The 16,649-nt window shown below is 36.5% G+C and overlaps 1 protein-coding gene across 1 annotated transcript in view; it reads left to right on the top strand.

Moving 5' to 3' along the window:
- Positions 1–16,280, top strand: part of KITLG (KIT ligand) — a 34,256-nt gene extending 17,976 nt beyond the window's left edge. Inside the window, exons 5-10 of the mRNA XM_010008055.1 lie at positions 4,495–4,674; positions 6,609–6,771; positions 7,661–7,756; positions 14,509–14,618; positions 15,122–15,198; positions 16,241–16,280. Coding sequence (XP_010006357.1) covers positions 4,495–4,674; positions 6,609–6,771; positions 7,661–7,756; positions 14,509–14,618; positions 15,122–15,198; positions 16,241–16,280 — 666 coding nt within the window. The remainder of the gene's footprint in view (positions 1–4,494; positions 4,675–6,608; positions 6,772–7,660; positions 7,757–14,508; positions 14,619–15,121; positions 15,199–16,240) is intronic.
- Positions 16,281–16,649: the final 369 nt, after the last annotated feature.

Raw genomic sequence — 16,649 nt, 5'->3', positions numbered from 1 at the left:
ATCTGCTTTACAAGTACTCACATAGAAGAAATGTAGAGAGATTCTTAAAACTTTTTTAGTTACAGGAATCTTATAAAAACATTGCTTCATATTAATTTTATTAACACTTTATTTAGAAAAGGTCAAACTATAATATTATTTCATCATGTCAGTTGAAAATTGTTCCTTTCTTAAACTAGTTTCTTTCTAATGGTACTTTGAAGTTTACTGTAGAATGTCTTTCTCACTTAAGCCAGTGGAAACACCATTAAAGCACAACAAATACTGAGTAGCCAATGAAGTGAAACCTAAGTTCAGCAAATGGTAGTGTCAGTAACTAAACAAACCGGTAGGAAGTGAGGCCATTATTTCATTCACACATGCTTTGAACTAATCTTTCTATATAATCCCATAGTTACTATATAGTGATACTTTCAGATAAACATAACCAGCCTTCTTTAATATTTTATAATGTTTTGTATTTAAAACTTTGCTGTATTATCTTATTGCTTATTCTATTACATTGTTTTGATGTCTTTCCTTAATTTAAAAAAAAAATAATAAATTAAGAATAAAGCTTTGAAAATGCTGTCTTGGTTGTTGCACACACTGCAACAAGAGGGAAAGAAGGAGAAAAGGTGAAAGCAGGTATTATGCTGAATGCTATACTGTGCTATATTTTTAATGAAAGAAAAAAGTAGGAAAAGGACTAGTTTGCCAGTTAAACTGAACAATACTTTTACTGTATTCAGAGTGAATCATTGTACACATATAGCAGAAGTTGGAAATCATCTGGTAGATGTAAGAAGCTGTGTTTGTGTCTATGGAGTTTTCATTATGAAAATCCACTTTGTGTATGATACACATATAAAAGTGCATCCTAGCCTACAACATTGTAGCAAATCTGGCAATATTCCCTCTTGATATTGGAGAATGATGCCAGAAGCAAAATTCTCAACACAAATTAAGAAGATGGTTGGAGGGAAAGGAGGCTGTGAGATAGTGAAAGGCCCTGAGCTTTGAGGTTACAAAGTATGGCAGATCGGGCAGGACTATTAGAAGTTTTGTTGGAAGTTTAAGGCTTTTACTAAAACTTAGAGTACTTTATAAAATCCAGTTTAAACTTGATTCCTTAGACAGAAAAAACTCTGCAAAATAATTGCTATGGAAGCTGGGTGCTATATCCTATATAATATAGTTAAAACTAAAATTTCCATTTCTGAAAACAGCCCATTTCCAGAGAAAAAGGAAGTGAGACTGACTCCTGGCTGCAGAGTTTTTTGAAATTCTATTTTGATGCCTGATGTGGTGAGATTCATGTCTGTGATGGACAGCTGTAGCCTGAGTGTTGATCCTCAGCCTCCAGGATAAGCACAGCAGCTGATGGGGGAGAGCTGGGCTGGATCAGAGATTGTTCTCTCTGCTACACTCCTGAGGAGGTTGGCACTGCAGCTCAGAGAATGCCAGGGAGCCACTGAGCAATGAGGCCTGGTTGTTCTCACTGCTTAACTCTTATGTCACTCCATGGTTCAGTTTTGGCTGCCAGTATGCAGTTTCTTTTCTACAGTTTAAATGCCATGTCACCTTGCTGCATCACATCCAGAAACTTAGATCCAGTTTACTTTTACAATGAGCAGCCAAGAAATAAATAGGAGGAAGAGAAGTTTAGAGCCAGTATTTCCATATTCCTTTTTGCTTGTATGGCACTTTCAGTCGTGGGGATGAAGGGTGCAGCTCTTGGCCACATGCCTTTGCAGAAGGAAGTATCAGAGGTATTCACATTCCACTTAGACAAATTCCTCTCAGGGGATTTCAGGTTGTTTTACACATACCTCAGCAAAGGCTGGCTGAATAACTAGGTTTTGCTCTGAGTTCTGCAAGGTCCCTGCAAGCTGGGAAAACCCAGCTTTGTGTAAGGTGAGTGTTCTTTGTTCAGCTCTGAAAAAGATTTAAGTGGTGCTCTGCAATTATTTTTTTTCAATACATTTCAATCTTTGCATGTCTAAAGTGGGAAATGTACTCAAGGTGGCAACTCTCAAATGTAGATGGCTAAAGGTAGGAAGGCAGGGTGAACGCAAAGCAGATGGGAAGCTAGTGTAGTGCATCTAACAGGAACAGACTGACCCGATCCATTAACCAGAAGGGTTGTTGCATTATGCACTAGCTCAAGGCATCTGAATGGCTTTAAAAGTAGTCTCACATAGAGTGAACTGTGTAGTCTAACCTGAAGGTTAAAAGGCAAATATGACAGCAGCGGGCGCTGAACTCAGAGCATGAGATAAACTTTAAACTTTTAGATAGATGTAGAAAGGAAAAGTTAAATGAGGACTACTTGCGAGTACAAGGGAAATCAGGTATGCAGCTGTCCTAAAACATAAATCTTGGTCAAGGTTTACACAAAAAAACAGAGTTAAACCTCCATTTCTCCTTACAAATAACATCCCATTTCTCAATTTTGATAATTTAATCCCTCTGTTTGGTCAGCATTGAGATAGCAAATGATTGCACAGCTTGATGTTACTGAAAGGATAACTTGAAGCTCTCAAGAAATACAGCTTTGTAGGTCAGAACAGTTCAGTCAGAGGAGACTCCCACATACATGCTAAACCGCAGGAGCGGCAAAATAGATTCCCTGCTGGAATCACCAAATGCTCTCTAGGAAAAGTGGCAAGCTTTTGCTAGTCCCTGCCAGAGTAGAATGCACTCCCACAAAACCTCAGAGGAAAAGGGTTTCCAGGATTGCAGTTCAGGGAAGCACAGAAGTTCTGTGTCTGTGTCCCTATAAGAGGGTATAGGAAAATGCTTTGTCTGTCTGGTGAGGGCAGGGGGAGATGGCACAACACATGCTGCTTGAACGCAGTGTGTATCAACAAGCTGCCTCTGATTTATTTGCTTCTGCCTCTCTCCTCCTTGAAGGAATAAGGGAGAAACAGAGAATCAAGCCAAACACCACCCATTTCACTTTTTTGTCTCATTCTTTTTAAGTCTTTGTTGAGATAATTACAGAAGGTGAAAATACAGACTTGCCATTTGTTATCAGTGTGGAAAGAGCTGTAAACAAAAGTGAAAAGTCAGATGACTTTTAACAATCTATTTATGTTCAGTTCCCTAAGCCTGGAAGCCTATTAGTCTGGTTAGTCTTCAAAAGCATGAAGTGGTTTTTTCCTCATAAAAAACCTTTATATATCAAGGCAGAACAACAGCTGCATCATTGAGAAAGTATTTTTTTGCCACTTTAGTGGCAAAAGTCTAAAAGTAGATACCTAAAGGTATCTAGATATCTAAAGGCAGATATCTAAATGTAGATACCTATCTAAAGGATTAAGTGTAAAGGTAGATACATTGCCAGATAATTACTGTGCATTGCAGAAGATGGAGTGGATGGATTCAGTGGATGCTGCCCCCTCTGTTTTAGTGATACTGAGAGTACTTAGGCTTTGCTTGGCCAAGATCTTCATAGCTGGCAGGCTGTAATGATCCTGAGACATTTTCAACCACTGAAAAAGTAGCCTAACATATGGAATAAATGTCCATAGCATTTACCATTAAAACTTCAGCATTTATCAGGAAGGGATTTCCAGGTACATGTTGCAGCATGACCAGTGAATTACTTGTATTTTTGATTACCATATTAAGTCAGGGTTTTTCCTGGGCTGGGTGGCTTTTTTATTTACCTAACTACTGTTATGTAAATAAAGGTAAAATAGGATAGTGGCTCCCTGTAAGGCAGCAAGATGAATTACCAAGTTTCAGTCAGGTGATCAGCTGTACAAACTTTGTCTGCAAACTAATGGCATAGGTGTCAGTGAAAGGATTTTAACGCTAATCCAATGGCACAGATGTGGCAGATACCATGACAGGCTCTGCAGAACCTTTTTGTTGGCAAAAACACAGGAAAAGAAAGACACCTAGATGTAGAAATTTTTCTCAGTAATGGCATTTAGTGAAAAAGCAGAAGAGGAGTTAACTCAACTAACTAGTTTAAAGGTAGGTAAAAGCACACATGGAATTAATGCAAAATATTTGTGGAAACCTTTCTCAGAAAATATTTAAATCAAGGATCTTTGGGTTTAACAGAATGTAGGGTAATGAAAAAATGAAAACCAAGATCAGTTTAAAGAAAGTCTGGAGAAAATTGTTAAAGAAGTAGTTATTAAAAAAAATAAAAATAGGTTGAGTGTGGAAACATGGAAGAGAGTTCATAGTTTTACATTCCAAGGCTTAAATTCTCAACAGACTGATGCTTAGCATTCATTAAGAATTTAATGAAGGGATGGCACTTAATAGGCAACCATAAATATGTCAGTATCAGTGAGAATAGAATTTTACCAAAAGGTCTGAGGAGAAAGTTGGCCACACTAAAAAAGATGAATTTTAATTTAATTTAGACTTTCAAGATAATTTAAATGAGAAAGAACAATCCAATCTACTTTTGCACATTTTGTTGCTTAACCAGTTTTTGCAAAAGTCTGATGCTTAATCTTCCTCTTTGTTTCTCCTTTTATCCCCTGGCAGCCTAGTCACTGTTGGTTGTATTTGATGGTACCTGAATTTTCAAAGAGTCTACATAATCTTCTCCAGAAGTTTTCAGATATTTCCGATATGTCTGATGTTTTAAGCAACTATTCAATCATCAATAATCTCACAAGGATAATTAATGATCTTATGGCATGTCTAGCTTTTGACAAAAATAAGGTAATCTAATACAGAGTTTCTGCTTTTATGCTGGATGTTTCTATTTGAACTTTCTGTTGCACAGTACTCAGTAATAGTTAAAAAAAGTCCACAGCTTCATTAGATTTGTTCTCATTTCTGTTCCTGTATATCTGGAATCCTTCTTTGTTTAGAAATGCACTGAATACATTGTGCTAATGTTGGCTACCCCTTATCTCCTGTTTCAACGAAAAATGGCTTACAATGAATTACACTATATACAAAGACCTGTATACAGTTATTTAAGTAGTCAAAAATGTAATCACCATCCTTAAGGCTAATTGATTCTGCTTGGTTTGAAACAGGCAGAAATCTTCCTTGTGCATCCAGCCTAAATTAATCATGTTGCTAGTTATCCTAATGTAGATTAAAGATGTTGTGTCTGAAGCTGTTAATATACTCTTTTATATATCAATGTGTGGGGCTCTGAAAGCTTCATCACAGCTCAATGAACTTTTCTATACAAAGACACAGCAAAGACACATCGGCCTGTTTCCATGTGTTTCTGGATGCCAACAGCAGCTGGAAGGATTCTCACTCGAGAAGGAATCTCACTCTGGATTCTCACTCGAGAGACATCTGATTCTCTTGGATGAAAATGATGGGGGAAAATTAATTTTCTAATTCCTTGCCCAGATTTAACCACTCTATCACTAATTTATTTATTTATCACTGATTTCTTTATTTGAACAGAACAAAATGGCCAAAATCTGTCATGTTCTTTAGGGCAAGAATTTCATCTGCTATATACATGGGGTTTTTTTTCAAGTCCTTAGCTATTGTACTTGCACCCTTTTAACATCAAGAATTAATCAAATGGGCTAAAGTACTAAATCTCTCTTAAAGTGGCATAACTTTGTAGCCTTCTTATATATAGGCATGATATTGCTGAGAGTATTTAAGCATTCCCTGCCTTTCCATTTAAAACTGAATTCTGTCCAATCTTCAATATATTTCTTTTTTGGTTTGTTGTTTTTTTGTGGTTTTTTTTTCTGTTCTTGTCCTGATGAGTCAAAACACTCAGTTGGGATGTGGTTGGGGAAGAGGAATTTTATATAAAGCAGAAGTAAATATCCTGTAATAGAGATAAACAACTAGCTATTGATTTCCTCAGAAAAGAGTGATCTTAGGTCTAGTACTTTCAGCATTAAACAAATAATTTTGGAGACAAAACTAGGAAGTTTTTCTTAGTACATATTTAACCCATATTCTTACCACTGCCCTTGTTTTTGGAAGTTCAGAGTAACCCCAGCCCAAATTCAACACTCTGGCATAAGAAACAGTTGTTATGAAAGCGTAAGTCAGGTAAAAAATTTAAACAAAACAAAACAAAAAATCAATGACCTAGACATGGACTTCAGTCTTGTTTAGTCTGGTCTAGCACATTTGTCTGTTAAACCTCATAATAATTTGGCTTCCTTGTTTATAGTCCTGCTCTTATTTTTAGGTACATTATCAGGGATCTCGGCCTGCTTCTGCACAGTGGTATATCCCCACTATTGTATTCTGTTCCCTGTACTCACATGACAATAGCTATGATTACATTGTCTTCCTATGTTCAGATTACAAGGATCATGTGAAACACTGCAAAGTAATGAGAAAGGTAATTTTTTTAATGAGGGAAAGCAAAAATAAAGTCTTCATTTTCAATATTGGATAGGAGACTGCCTTTAATTCTTCGGCAATTTTATAAAATTCAATTAACAATTTATTTCTATTTGCAAAGCTTACTTGAAATTCTCAGGTCAGAGGGCTTGTATGTTTTTTGAAGATTTTATACAGCAACTTTGGTTTTCTGCAGGTTAAAAATTTAAACTATTTTGTGTCATCTTTGGATATTTTTATCATCTGTTGAGGTACTGAAATGAGCATCTCTCCTGACATTGTTTCAAGCTGAGTTCTATATTTCACCCTAGGATTTTGTAAAAGAAAATGGTCACCTTTATGAAGAAGGTCATTTCATTCCTGAGGATTTTTTTAGGCACTTTAACACTACCATTGAAGTCTACAAGGAATCTGCAGACATACTGGATAAGAATGACTGCATTCTGCCTTCAACAGTAGAAACACCAGAGAATGGTAAGATGGCTCTCATTTGGGAAACAGAATCTAAGTAGATGTAAATGGATTTATTTTTTTTTATTTCAGAGATGTGAAGGATCTGATGCTGTATCTCCATGTCTCCTTTTTAGTGCCAGTTAAAATTACTACCAACACCAATGCTTGTATTTCTGGTCTTAAGTCAAGTTCTATCTGGCAGTAAAACTAGTGCCATTGTTTCTAGTGACACAGATCCTTAATGTAATTCAAATGACCTCACAGTACTCTGCTCTGTTTCTTTTCATCCCAAATATATCCTGGATGGTCCTTTTACATTTTTCTTCTTATCTTCTATTAATGCTGTATTTAATTTTTATAAGACAGTAAAGGAGTCTAAGATGGCACTACTGAAAGGATAGGAAGCTAGAGCAAATTGTAAATTGCAGTAGTTTTAAGTCACCTCAGTATTCATCCCACCCCTTCTGAAAAGGACCATGTTTACTTAATTTAAAAAATTTAACAAACTCAGGCCAGGTTCCTGCAGTTCATTCTCATCCTTCTAGTAAATAGAGGTTTTGTATTCTCTTTTCTTTTACCCTCTCTAGTGACAGCTATTAGCTTTTTAATTAGGGCAACATAGCCACTTGCATAGTTACGCTACTGATATCTAAAAGTAGATCAATGCCATAACCTAAGAACTTGTTTAAAGCAATTGCTTTAACAGAACTCGGTCGCAGCTCAGAGTGTAGACACATCTTTCTCTTAGTAAGACCACCTTTTTTGGTTCAATCCACTTATAAACAGCCCTGTAGCCAGAGTTTTAAAACAGCCCTATAGCCACATCAGAGTAGCTCTATAGCCCATTGTCTTATATAGAGGGAACTGTATTTTAAGTTACATAATGCTGACACGCTCATTTTCTATTTAGATTCCAGAGTCGCTGTCACAAAAACATTTTTGTTTCCTCCTGTTGCTGCCAGCTCCCTTAGGAATGACAGCATTGGCAGTAACACTAGCAGTAACAGTAAGTACAAGTGATTGAAATAATATATGTGTCTCCATTTTGTTCTGGTATCTGGTTGTTATGAGAGCTCAGAGGAAAAGAATGTCATTAATTGTGCAAATTAATGGAAAATTGCTTGTGCCTGATGGTGTACCATGTGTTTTTCAGCTGTCATACCAAAATGCAATGAACTTATCTGATCAAATTTTAGAGATGTTATCAAGTTACAATGATGTGACAGCTCTCTACAACTTGGAGAGGGCAAATCTCTTAGTTTTGGCTGTCATGAGGTCTCACTTATCATATGGCCTCAGCAAACTTGTCTGTCCCATAGACCTCATTTTAACTCTCAAAAAAGGAAGTTGCTCGAAGCGATCCAGAATAGCTGCCCAAAATCTGGCTCAAGTTACTCACATGGAAAAAGAGGTTGCCTGTACATTGCATTTTGAGAGTACTCTCAAGCTTGACACCAAACCTGAAGACACTCCTCATGTTTGCTTGCTGTCGGTGTAGTAAGGCCAGGACCACAGGCAGCATGCTTTTGGTTAAGGTCAAGTACAAAATCAGTACACTTTTGGCAGGCTGTAATCTTCTCTCTGGCATGACCATCTCCTTGTTTCTCATCTGTGTTGGTCAGTGTATTACATGGCTGGCCACTGACAGATAAGAGGGCCTGGATTGTTGCTGCAAGACCCTCATTATTTCCTGTCACAAAGTCAGCCTATATGACTCTGAGCTTAGGAGAAACAGTGAAGTTTCAGGAGCTTTTAGTGACATCATCTACAACAAGGTGAATACTCTCTGGAGATTTCCATGTGAGCAAAAGAAGGGGGTTTTCCTTAGAGGTTCCTGAAATGGTGATTAAAGCCTAACCCTGTTGCTGTTTCCCTTGTTGCTGTTCTGTGGACACATCAGGATGACAGTGTGTATCTTTTACAATTTCCTCCTTTCATTTCACAAGAATCAATGTTATCTAAATGTGTGATGATATGTGTGGCTTGTGCTCCTTGTGTTTAAAAAAACATGGGCAAGGAGACAGCCAGATGTAGCCCGGTGGGCACAATGGTAGCTCCTGACAGTGGGACAGATACTATTAAGATCTGGTTTCTTCTCATCCTGCTTCTACTGGGAAAGTATAATGTAGTTATTCTCTAGGTTTTTATCACCATGCAAGCTACCACTTAGTTGTCTCACAGCTACAATCAGATTTGAAGCCCTTCCTGATTGCTTTCTAATTAGGAGAAGGTCTTAAGTCATCATTCCCCAGAACCCTCTTGAGTAGAAGGTTGGAACAAAAACTGCCTTTGACTCCTGGCTGCCAGCCTGCCTTACTGGAAAAGAGAGATCTCACTGCCATAAATTCCTTGCCAAGAGGTCACAGAGCTGGCAGCAAATAACCTGATGAGCCCAGGGCCAATTATGAGGCACCAGGAGGGGGCTAAAGACTGCATACCTGTCTCTCTCAGATCTGAACATGTGATATTTTTTGCTGTTGCTGCTAGAGGAAGAATATTCAGCTGCAGCCTGAAGCCATGAGAATGGACTGAGGAGCTAAAAGAAAGACAGATTACAGGAGCAGTTCAGATGAAAGGAGTTTAATCCAATACAGTAATAGGAGGAACACTGGGCAGTGCAGCAGCATGTGGCACCTGTGTTTGTACTGTGGAGGGGAGTACAGGAGCAGGTTTATTAATCTTGTTTTATAACTGGAAGTGATAGTCAAGTAGGAAAAAAGCCCAATTAAAATAATGCAGTCAAATAAATTGATTGCCTGGCCATATGCTGTACAGGTGTGTTTTAACTGATTATCATTCTCTTAAGCAATGTATTGGAAAATTGGATATCAGTTAACAGCCTTATGTAGAAATGACATGAGGACTGCATGTCTGGGGCTGCAGACAGTTTGGACTCATAATCAGATTAAATTACATTAACTTGGACATTGGATGCTGACTGGCTACACTTTAGTTATTTGTTTGGAGCTTTTTGCAAGGGGGACCTGTGGCATCTTTATTGGCATCTCTATTTTACCCTGTGGAAATGCTCCTCAGTACTGATTTTAGTTTTGTTTTGGCTTTATTGCTGAGCAAGTTTGCTCTTTTAGTTAGTTAATCCCTGCCTTCTTGGAAGGAACAATGGTGGATAAACATCATTACATCCCATGTGAAGACTCCCCAACACAGGGGACCCTGTCTGCTGGCTTCAGGATTGTTCTCAGAACTGCATCACTAGATTCAACTTTCAAAAAGGAAAAGCATTTGGAGAAAAGGCGAAACCTGAAAAAAGCATTTCCAGATAAAAACTACTGCAATATTTATTTATTTTTTAATTACCTTCCTTAATATTAAACCATTTCAAATTGAGCTATTGAAAATTAATGGTTTCTAGACCATTTAGAGGCATTCACTGCTTGCAAAAGAAGCTGTCCAGATTAGTAGTAAATTCTGAATCTGTTAATAAAGTCTGTGTAGTCAGGTGAGCTGAACTGCTCTTAATTCTAAATACAAATTAAACAAACCTGAAATGCATAATGTAATAAAATAATTTGCAAAATAATCATAATAGAAATTGTATATAATGCAAATTAACTAAATTACATTTTGTCCATGTTGCTACCTTTTTGAAAGGGCCATGTTCCATGACTTTATTGTTATTACACAACAATAAAATTAAGCTATTATTATAGAGTAGAATCTTAACAAAATCTACAACAAAAGTCTTATTGCAACTAAGTATAAAATTGAAAAATAGTAGTGTTCAATTTTTATGTTTTTTAATAGCAGTAGAATAATAAAATCACTTAGGTTGGAAAAGACCTCTAAGATCATCCAATCCAACCTTTAATAGTGTAGGTTTTATTCTTGTAATACTGAATTTAGATCTGTGTTATGTTCCCACTCCATCCTTTCCCCCACAAAGTTCTCAGACACCACACCCCACTCACCCCAATTTATTTAGTCTGATTTGTTTTCTTCTCTTTCTGTTACATTAATATAGTTCAATTGAAATTCCAATTAACTGTTTCATTCTCAGTCTCATTGATAATTCTCTAGATTATACTGTAGATAGCCTAGAGAATTCACATGAGATTGTTGCTATGTAAAGAACAGGGGTGAGGACAAGAATCTTGATCTCTTCTTTCAGTGTTTCAATCAAACAATAACTAGTAGCCTTTTGTTTGTTTGGTTTTGGTGGTTTTTTTCCCACCAGGTGCATCTCATGTTACTAGATAAAAGCCTAAACTTAGTAGCTGTTACTAGCATGTCTCACTCAATGTTGTGCCATAGTAATATGTGTATTTTCCTGGGAAGTTCACTGTTGTTTTCTTCTATTTTTGCCTATAATTTCCTCATAATAATTTGGTTTTATTATTCAGTACTGAACAGCTTAAGGAACATGTAAACACAGAGATCTGTCTAAGTGTTTTTAGAAAGAAGGCCTACGTTTATAATTAAGTAAAGAATACCGTAGTTTAGTTCTGTAATTGCACAACAATTTGAAAATATTCACCCATGGCTTAATGCAATTGGTGTTTCCTTCTGTGCCTTTGTTCCTTTGTTCCAACTTTGTAGCTGATGGGAAACCCTAATGAACAGGTGAGAGTTGCTCTGAATTTTTATAGATAAGATCTTGTGGTAATTTCATTGGAGCTGAGCAGAGGTAAAGTGAAAATTCCTTTGAGACATATATGGCAAAAAAATCAAGTCAGTACTTTGAATCATAATTGGTTGCTAAACCTACACACATGGCTCAAGGTGGAGAGCAGCTCAACTTCATTGTGTAACTGAGTGGCTTTTAATGTAAATACATTTTGCTCACAACTTAATATTCCAATGTCCATGAAGACAATACCTAAGTCTACATTACATGAGCACACTTCCTAAGGGTTTCTTTCAGAAAGTGCAGTATGAAAGCTCTCAGAGGTGGTGACCTGCTTCTGCTCCCCTTTTACACCTTGCTGGATAGAGTCTATTTTAAGTTAATAATGTACTAATTGCAAAGCCAGCAGTTCTTCTGGCTTTGCCTGAGAAGTTCATAAAGTTACAGATACACCTGTTTCCTCCTAATACTTCTCTGCCTTTACAACTACTGGGAGTGAGAATCTTTCTTTATAGAGCTTGAAAGTTTCTAACAGAGGAAAAAGTCCCCATGGAAGGTATGAAAGCGAATCAGAAGCCAGCTTGGCTTCTATATTTCCCTTTTCTTCATTAGGATACGATTCCCTTGGAAGTTCTCCAGACCAAAAATTTTCCAACCCATTCTTGTTTAGATTTTGCAATAAGTAAAAGGCATATGAAGAAACCTGCCATGACTCATTTAAATCTCTCCTGATCTTTCAGAAGCCTTTTTTCTGGACTTGAAAGTGAGTCTAAATAATCTGTTGTTGTTTGCTTTTTAAGGTAGCTTTGGGTTACTTAACTTTCAAATTAGTTCACACATTATCAAATTTTGAAAAAAAAATATCTGGTTTCATTTTTTAAATTTACGTTGGGAAGGGTGTCACTATTTGACTGTATTTAGGTTCTGTCCCTGTGTTGCAGGCCCCCACCTGGAAAGCTAATTATGTATTCTCTTCAGTTTTCCAGAGATGCTGAAGAGAGCATTGGCATTGATGATACGTTCTCAAAAATAATATTTTTCCACTTTATGATACTCATAAAGGGAGCTCTTTTGTTGTCTAAGATTCTTTAAAGTTTGTGAAGAATGGTAAAAATGTCAGTGCTAGAATATCACTGATAACCCTGCACACAGAACATTTCTCTAGAAGTCCATATAGAAATCAGCATGCTTGCTGCTCAGCATGGCAGAGTAGGCAGAAGATTTTTGAGGTTATACAGTCTTCCATAACATACTATGAAATAAATTGTGCTCTTTATAATCTGAAGAGCTTTTCCTCTGATTTCTATTTCACTTTTCTATTTGTTTCTGAAGTTTGCAGGCCAGAATCCAGAAAACAAGACCATCTCCATAGGATGTACGTAGTTTAGTGGTAGAACTCAGTGGTCTCTCATTGGAAGAATGGCTGAAGTGATTAGGCCAAGTAGCGTTATGTTTTCTGTACTGCAGCACAACTGCATTACAGGAATTTTCTTCTGAGAATATGCCGAGAACATAATTCAGATAAAATAATGACAGAAATTTTTTTTGAGATGTTCAAGCTGGCTCTAATCCACTTGAGTCTGGACTTCTTGAAGGTCATTTCTACAAACAAACCTCCCTTATGCCTAATCTGAGACAGACACATATGCCACTCTAGTTAATTTCTGCTCTTGATTTTAATGCCCAAGCAGACAGATACAGACTAATTGATAGCATCTCATTTTGAGCTGATGTTCACCTCTGTAGAACTTTGTCTGCTGTCTTTCCCTTCTCTGTAGACAGACACCTTTCACGGTAAGCTAGCATCGGTTCTGCTTGACCGATGGTTCCTTTCAGCGTGCTGAGTCTGCCGGATATAAGAAAAATTCCAGTCCCTCTAGTCAGATCCTACAGTTTATAAACAGGGCATGAGAGACAGAGATCCATGGAGTACATGAGTATGTAAGATACAGCCTTTTTGTTTTCTTACTTTTTAGCTCTGTCTAGTGTGACTCCAGAAAACACAGCTGAATTTCAGAGATAAAAAGAACATTTGTGTAAAAATTTGCAAAATGGCAACCAGGAAATCTCAGAGAGTTGAAACTGAGTTACTAGTTAATTATGAGAATGCCTCTTTCTAAACTAATATATTTTCCTAGAAGCTGTTTAATTAAACACTAAATGCACATTGCTTGACCCCATATCCTCATGTACATGCTTAGACATTTGCTGATTGCATGAGTCACACAAATTTCTAGTGCTACCAATCCATTTTCATTTCTATATCTCATCATCTACACTTTTCCAGTGCTGACAGTTCAGTTATTTTACTGTAATCTTGACAATACACCCACCATTTGAGCTGCAGACACCAGATCTTGAAATGAGCTAAAACTGGGCGGATGGTGTCTAAACTAGCAGATTTCTGTGACTTGCTTTGCATTTCAGGATGTGGATCCCAGGGTGACTCTGTAGGAATTTTCTCATCTCGCTCTTGATGAAATAACTGGAGGGCTGCAATTTAGTCTAAGCATGCATACAGCTCCCTGTGAGGGAGACAAAATTTCTTGTGTACATTAAAGACTAGGATTTGGGACTCTTCTGCATGATATGTAAAATGCTAAAAAAGAAATGGTTACATCAAAAGAACACACAGCTAGAATTCAAGGTGCAAGGGGTTGATCTCACTGAAGTCAGTGAGACCTTTCCAGACAGACACTGGAAGTGAAGTCAGATTTATATTTTAAAACTAACCTCCCTCAAGAGTCCTTATATTGGTCGTTCAGTAGTGACAATGCAGAGTATCTATCTGGTGTCAGTGGTATGTGTCTTACGGAACTTACGCAAGTGCACAAAGAAACAGATATAACCTATTCCAAAGAAATAATTTGTGCTACAAAATAAAACATTTCAAAATTGATAAATCCAAAACTTTGAAGTTTTAGAAAGAGAAAATTCTGTACAAATGGCAAAAAGAGAATGAGTGTTGGAACTGCATCCTTGTGGTAAAAATTCTCCTGTGAGATTTTGTATGAAGTGCACCTCATGTAGACACCACTTTGAAGTGTCTGTTATGCTATTTAAGATGTTGTTATGTAGGTGGTTCATGAAAGTGCTCTTGCTAATAGTGTTGCCCTGAAGATAGTTTTGTGCTATAAATCTGTCTTCACTAATGAGAACATCTGTAATTACAGAAGAAGCACTTGGCTTCCTTAGCAGCTCCAGCCTGCAAGGGATCAGCATAGCACTGACATCTTTGCTGTCTCTTCTTACCGGCTTTATTTTGGGAGCCATATACTGGAAGGTAAGAAATATTGCATTTTATTGTTTACATAGTGATACTACATTTTGTGGCTATGGGAAGGCAGGAAGAACAGAACCATTCTACATTTGAAAACGAGACATCTCCTTTGATCTTCACTGAACCGTGACATGCACATGTAATTTGACTATGTTGTCAAATTCTTGAATTCCACCACAGAAGTGCAAATCTTGTCTCATGAGCAAGATAGTTGTCTAATTGGAAATTAAAAACATGGGGTTCTCCCAGTTTTCCAGTTTGCCTATTAAATCTTGAGAAAAGGATTATTTTGCTTTTTGCCCCTTGTGTCCCTGTATACAATACAAAGCTTTTGATAATGAAATTACACCAATAACAGATGTATGTAAGAAAACAAGATTTGGTCTACATTTTGCAAGATTATTTTTATATTGAAAATCTGAAGCAAACTGAAACATACAATGATAATTTAGGCAGTTGTTCAAGAAAACTTTATAATATTTATGTTTAATGCATTTTCTTCCTAGAAAACACATCCCAAATCCAGACCAGAAAGTGATGAAACTACACGATGTCATGACTGTCAAGAGGAAAATGAGATAAGGTATATTGTTTCATTTTATATACGTATATACAAATGTTTGTTCGTCTTTGAGAGCTATTTCCTGAAAGTTTCTCTCTAGCTCTACAACAAATATTAAAAAAACCCCACAAAACCAAACACAAGGTCTTGCTTTAGAGACAACATTTGTTTAAGTGCTTCTTTTAACAGAGATTCTAGTTTTAATATAAAAAATTCTGTAGAGGAAATTTTTGCATGCAAAATTTTATTAAGGGCACATTATTTTATCTGTCCTTACTCCCACTTTGAGGATGAATTGCCAAGACCTTTTTGCTGTGCAAAGTTAAGTTGATATCATATAAATAAATAAATAAATTTATAAACAATGTCTTTCTGGCTATTCTCTTAAATCCTCCTTAATATTTTTTACATTTCAAATTTTTAAGTTTTTTTCATTTTTTTATATTCTCCAGGTTATGTGTGTATAAGCATCTATGTTTTCCAGGGTTTTTTTTATGATCATGGAAAGTTAATGAGAACTCTTAAATCCTAGTAACTTCCTAAGGTCATCCTGAAATGGTGGCTCTATACATACAAATACTGCTTTATCTGATTTTTAAGCAGAAAAAATTCTATGTAACTCACTCAGTTGAATATACCTTAGGAATAACAGCTGAAAGTTGCTTAGACATGACTTGGAAAAGAAGTCTGTAAAATTTAGAAAAGAACTTAAGGATTTTTAAAGTTAGAGTTCATGCTAAGGTGTATTTAGAGTATACATGACTTATACTTCAGGGTGTTTGGTTAGATTTTAACCATGAGGGATTATGAGAAGGATCTGATGCAGATAGCAGGATGCATCTTATCCTGTAGTCTTCTCACATGGTATGAAATGCCATATGTTTATTTTTTCCTCCTCCCTCTGGAATTTGTAATTTTCATCTATAACTATTAGGAAAACCTAATAGAAAACATAAATTCTAATACTTTTGGTTTCCTTTTATTGTACCCAACTGACAAACCCTTCCATTCTATTTCCTTGAAACACTGTTTTTTTAGTAATAAAGTACCTTTTTTTTCCCAGTATGTTGCAGCAGAAAGAAAAGGAACATCTACAAGTGTAGCTGTTGCTTTTTCTCCCTCAACACTGTTACTGTTTTGTGTACTGGTAAGTTTTTCCAGTTGAGAATCTTATTTTAGGCTTAATAACTTTCGGCTTCTGAAAAGTAAAGTGATTCAGAGTCCATTTTGGAAAGAAAAAAAGTAAAATAAAACTTCTTATCAGTAAGCTTCATTTGTACCTAAGATCTTTATCATCTAATGTAATTAGTCCCAAATAATTAATTTAGGCATCTGAGTTTTAATCTTTGAATATTACAAAATTACATATGGTGGAATTCCAAAATAAAGGACAGCTACTGTTTCTCCTTTTTGGTGTGAGAGCCAATATGGAGAAGTCTTGAGCTGTTGCCCTACAGCTGTTTCAAAGCAGT

Source organism: Chaetura pelagica, unplaced genomic scaffold, assembly GCF_000747805.2.
Source record: "Chaetura pelagica isolate M959 unplaced genomic scaffold, ChaPel_1.0 scaffold50, whole genome shotgun sequence".
In the NCBI taxonomy this organism is placed as follows: Eukaryota; Metazoa; Chordata; class Aves; order Apodiformes; family Apodidae; genus Chaetura; species Chaetura pelagica.
This window is presented reverse-complemented; position numbering and strand designations above follow the sequence as displayed.